Genomic DNA, 4936 nt, shown 5'->3' with positions numbered 1-4936 from the left:
GAAAACATTAGGGAGAGGCACAAAAAGCGCTAAACCCATAGAACAGGTGGTCAAGGGTTAATTTGACCAAAAAGGCACTTGGTTTTATGAAAGATGAGGAGAAGCTAATCCAAATAGCAAGCATTTTTGGCTGTGGATTTTTGAAAGTTGGAGTGGGAGTAACATGCATTTTGGTACGCAGCTAGCATGAGAGATCGGAATTTAAAACCCGGTCGTTTCGTGGCAGCGTGGTGATACTATTGAGGAGGCGGCAGATCAGGAGGTTCGGGTTTAGGCCGTTGGCGGGATGACGGAATTCTTTGCGGAAAGCGTCAGCCATCTGCCTCTGGTCAGGAAACGCGAGGAGTGAGCTTGCGGCTCAAAAGAAGTGGGTTCACTGAGGGTGATGGGTGGGATGAGGTACCAACTTGAAGCTAAAGTTTTCTTGAAGGATGCATTGTCACGTGTACTCAGAATCGACAGAGTAGTAGTTCAGCCGGTCAAGCTTAACCACGGCGAAGCATGGTGCAGACCCCCCAAGAATTGCCTGAAGCAGAGCAGCTACTAGGGTTCGTGTAGCCAGAGAGAGAGAGGTGGAGGTGAAGGAGATGCATAGCCGAGCAGAGCAGGAGGGAGGAACGCCGGAGTTGTTCTTTGAACTCCTTGCCAACAGTGTTCCGGATCCGCAAGGTGGTCCGGAGCGCGACCTGGGTAGATCGAAAGCAATTGGTTTCATGGCAGAAGGGCGGAGATGGATCCTCCTCGTAGGTGTTGTAGATGGGGAGCAGCGTGTTGGCACCGGTAGTGGAGGGGGGAGAGACAACCTCCATCCAAATTTTGTTTTTCACGTCAACTGGAAAATAGTGTGATTCCCTTCATGATGTTGCTATTTTCAGGGGCATGCCATGGCAGTCTAATGTCCTGTCTGTTTCCCATTCAACGCCACACTTGTAATGCTGTTTGTTCTGTTGGAAATTTCGTCCCTCTGCCTGAGACTATCTTGCTGCAACTTTGCACCAATTTCAGTCTCATTTAGACTAGGCCCACGCACCCCCCGAGAAATAAAGTTTTGGTTTGCAGAAGGCAACTTCAAAAAACATACATGATTTTTTTTCTCAACAAAAACAACAGAAGAAAAAAACATCCAGCTAACGCATTATCATTGCAGCACAACGTCAAGATAAATCTAGATGCGAGCCATCACCATTCTAGTACGAAATTTCTAATTATTTTGCAACAGTTGTAGTATGATAGTGGCACACCAGACCATACAAATACAAGCGTGCTACATAATCAAGTCTAAGGCAAGGCAGATCAACCAGGCTATTGGATGGCCCTGGGCAATGCCGACTTCCACAACAATAATCCTTGGTTATATCCTACAGGACGGACAATTTGGTCCAGATTTATTTCTTATCAAGTATCAGCGACAGCAACCGCCGTTTCACCAATCGATGCACCAGCTGCCTGGCCCGAGGTGGGCAGGCAGATCACTTGGATTTGGCTGGGGCTGGAAGCAACTGCCAAGGAAACAATAGTTCAGATTCTGGAGTTTTGTGGTGGCTTAAACAAATGACAGGGAGGCTGGAGTTGGGATGAGATACCCACCTGGTAACAGGCGATGAGCGAGCTAGCGAACCCAAAGGCCCCAGTGACGCGAGGAGTGACCTTTTTCGGGGCCAGTTGCAGCAGCCCCACTGCGACAACTATGTCAAGGCTCGATTTGATGAGAGCAAGCAGCCTCTCATTGGACTTCTTCAGCTTCATCCGATACTGCTCGTTCTAGCATCACCGGTACAGTAGAATGCGTTAGTGGAAGTAACTACAGGAGATGTGTCATGTCAAGACCCTACAGTTGAACTAATAGTACCTTGTACAGCTCTTGGTGCTTGAGGTCCTTCTCTAACTTCTTCATCGATTTGGAAAGCCGCTGAAGCTCCGCTAGCTAGAATGAAGCACGGGTCAGATGTTAATTTCAGTTAATATACAATGATCTGACACAGAACAGAATCAAATAGTTTCCAGATAGCCATATAGGGAAGCAACAAACCTCGATGATGGTAGTACATGTATTAGATCCAAGAAAGCAATAAAAGGCAATCCTGCCAAGGAATTCTGCTCGCTCCTTGTTCTGCAGAAACAGTTGGATTGTTTTGCTTGTCACCATGTAGGTAATGGAATTTCTTGTATGAACTTTTGGAGGGATAAATAAGGTAAAACCATATAAAGAATTAAACATCTAACATGCTGATGTGAAGAACAATTCAGACCTTGTATACTCCTGTTCTCCCAGCCCAAACAATTTGGTCCAGAAAGAGGAAAGTTGACAGCATCGCGTTCTTCGACTGAGGACATAAGCAGAATTAGAAAATTAGAAGGCTATCTTCAGCTGACTATGTTCCCACAATGTAACACCAGCACCAGCGTACCTTTCCAAGTAAGATCAGCGGAAGTGGAGTTCCTTTGGCAGGGGGGCTAATCAGAGCTTGGAGATCATTAACAAACTGCAAACCATCAATAGTGCATCAGTGACGCCATAGACCATGTCAAGATTTAAATACGATTTTTTTTTTCTATTCGCAAACTCTGCTACACAAAAAAAAAATGACATTCTACCTTAAACAGCCGGAAAACTTTCCGAGCAAGACTAGTTGATTTGTCGACATTCTGTGCAGGTCCTGGTTGTCCGTTGCTCAGGAACTTGGATCCATATTGTATAGCTCTGCAGATCTTATCTCTTGCCTCAGCCTTGCTTAGGTACAAAACAACCAGGCCAAGATCTCCTCTGACGGTGTCCAATGAGGCCATTTTTGTATCTTAACTAACTGCAAAAGTAAATGTTGTGTCAAAAGCTCAAACTCATAACAGTGAACTGAGGAAGATTATAATCACAGAAGCATCCATGTAAGTAAAGCACAAAACCATAGGGTAATTTTGTGTTCGCCGAATAATAATCTCTACTGCATACCGAATATTGCACGAGGTTCAGAGCCTCGGATGCAACCTGTTATTATGGAAAAGGATTGCTCAACTGACTCTTTCTTGGTTCATACTTCTACCATACAGTTCAGGGGTTCCATACGATTTGCACTCGCATATGCTGTCCATAGGAACACGAGGGTCAACCCAGTGGCACCCAATTTTGATCTGGCTACAGCAATTCAGCCAAATTCAGCGCGCTGCACAGTCCACCAGCGGCTATCAGCGAAGAACTACCGGACTAAAATCGGAACGCCAACGGTAATACAGAGCACCTCCGACTCCGAGAGGTCGAGAACAGAGCCCAAGAATTACCGGTGGATCGCGACAGGGGCGGATGGTGAGGCCAGTTCGGAACCGAGCCCTCACTGTATGGGGAACTAAAAGCTGATACATCAAAGACAAATTTCCATGGCCGCCGATTGGGGGGCGGAGGAAGCAGGGGCGCCGTACATGCCGCGACGAGGCCGAAGCAGCGCGGCGACGGCGGGCGAAGCTGCCCATGCCAAGCTGCGGCACGGCGGCGGTGGACTTAGGGACAGATCCGGCGTCGCCCACCGGATCAGGCGAGGAGCACGGAGAGAAGGGGATCCCGGGAGAAAGCGGGCAGGAAGCGAGGGATTTCGGGGGCAGGAAGTTAGTTGGTCGCAGGCGCGCCGCCGAGCAGGGGAACAGCTTGCAACGAGTAAAGAGGAAAAATTGCGATGGGGTTCCGGGCTGGTGCTCGTACCTGAAGGCGGCGGGGTCGTCTCCGGCGGCGGCGGCGGCGGCCTCGATCGAATCGCCCTTGCCTGTGTAGTAAGCTAGCTGGATCACGGCGATTGGGACAGAGATGTACTCTACTAGTACAGGACGCCACGAGCAAGCATCGCAGGTCTCCGTTATAATGCCAGGCTGATAATTGCTACACGCACCCATTCGCTGTGCGCCCATTCGCAAATATAAAATGTTTTGAATATTTCAATATAGACTATGCATAGACCGAAAAAGTGAACAAACACGCTGAAACATGTCTGTGCACATTTGCTGCAAAAATAGTTAGAACATCTTATACTCGTGAACGGGAGCAAGTATTTTTTTAGTATGAAGCTTTTTTTTGTAACTCTCATATTTTCTTCGTGGTGGTTCCATTCCATTGCTAAAAAGTGGTGTGCGATTAAGTTGTACATACACAGGATGTAACACATATGCTGCATAATGAATGTAGACCGCCTAAAAACACCCGTTTTCAAATTTCAAGAGAAATAAACGATTCAATGATAAAATAATAATGCATGTCCTTACAAACACACCCTTATAGAAAAATAATAATAAAATTCTTAGGGTACAACATCCTCCGACATCCATCGGCGATGTGCAGTGAGTGTAGTTCGATGCAGCTTCTAGGCCTCCACCTCAGCGAAGCAAACTTGTTTAAACACAAGAGCTCGTAGAAGCACCGGCCGAAAAGTCGTCGATGCAGATTGGGAGGTGGTGATGGCCATGTTCTGCGAAACAAATCGTCACCCTAGAGCACCAAAAAAGGCATGTAGAAACTCTGAAGGCCACGAAAGTCGATCGCATCCAGACATATCCTGTGAAAATCAAAACCGGCCGGGTCTTGAAAGGCCTGCCAGAGACACGGGTCCACACGCCTGTTGTTGGCAATAGGCATGCAAATGGAATGAGGAAAGGGAGGGGAGGAAATTATTTCTACATTAGGACGACGCCGCTTCGTCGCTGCCCCAATCCAGACACGGAAGACTCCCTAACAAAACCTGAGATGAATTGCCCATGCCGTTGCACAACAGATACAAGTCTAATGTCAAGCTCAACACCACCTAGGACCATGCACCAGTGCCATCTTCTCTTGTGACCCGGCTAGGCCAGACCCTCATTGAAAATCGATGCGATGGATCGTCGGCGCAACCTTTGAGCATTGCCTGCTGAAGACCGCACCTCGGTCGCTCATCTCGTCTCCGACCCACGGCAGGCCACC

At 47.8% G+C, this 4936-nt stretch overlaps 1 protein-coding gene across 2 annotated transcripts; it reads right to left on the bottom strand.

Moving 5' to 3' along the window:
* Window positions 1-485: 485 nt before the first annotated feature.
* Window positions 486-3834, bottom strand: LOC119329972 (peroxisomal membrane protein 11-5). 2 transcript variants are annotated; one of them, XM_037603080.1, is made up of 8 exons: window positions 3689-3834; window positions 2596-2804; window positions 2409-2483; window positions 2250-2324; window positions 2030-2110; window positions 1850-1924; window positions 1588-1761; window positions 1159-1499 (listed from the first exon to the last, which is right to left on the bottom strand). In XM_037603080.1, exons 2-8 carry the CDS (start codon window positions 2785-2787, stop codon window positions 1470-1472), a joined length of 702 nt encoding a protein of 233 aa, XP_037458977.1. In that variant the 5' UTR covers window positions 2788-2804; window positions 3689-3834; the 3' UTR covers window positions 1159-1469. The 2 variants fall into 2 exon arrangements, with proteins under 2 accessions (XP_037458976.1, XP_037458977.1); XM_037603079.1 differs by lacking the exons at window positions 1159-1499; window positions 3689-3834 and adding an exon at window positions 486-803 and having other exon boundaries at window positions 2596-2795.
* Window positions 3835-4936: the final 1102 nt, after the last annotated feature.

This window comes from Triticum dicoccoides, chromosome 7A (assembly GCF_002162155.2).
Source record: "Triticum dicoccoides isolate Atlit2015 ecotype Zavitan chromosome 7A, WEW_v2.0, whole genome shotgun sequence".
NCBI lineage: Eukaryota > Viridiplantae > Streptophyta > Magnoliopsida > Poales > Poaceae > Triticum > Triticum dicoccoides.
Note: the sequence above shows the minus strand (reverse complement) of the source record. Positions and strands in the feature narration are given on the sequence as shown.

Coding starts and splice junctions, on each gene's coding strand:
- LOC119329972 (XM_037603079.1), bottom strand. CDS start 2,787: ATGGCCTCATTGGACACCGTCAGAGGAGATCTTGGCCTGGTTGTTTTG. Junction 2,484..2,595: donor AAGTTTTCCGGCTGTTTAAG/GTAGAATGTCAT, acceptor GATGGTTTGCAG/TTTGTTAATGATCTCCAAGC. Junction 2,325..2,408: donor CGCTGATCTTACTTGGAAAG/GTACGCTGGTGC, acceptor TTATGTCCTCAG/TCGAAGAACGCGATGCTGTC.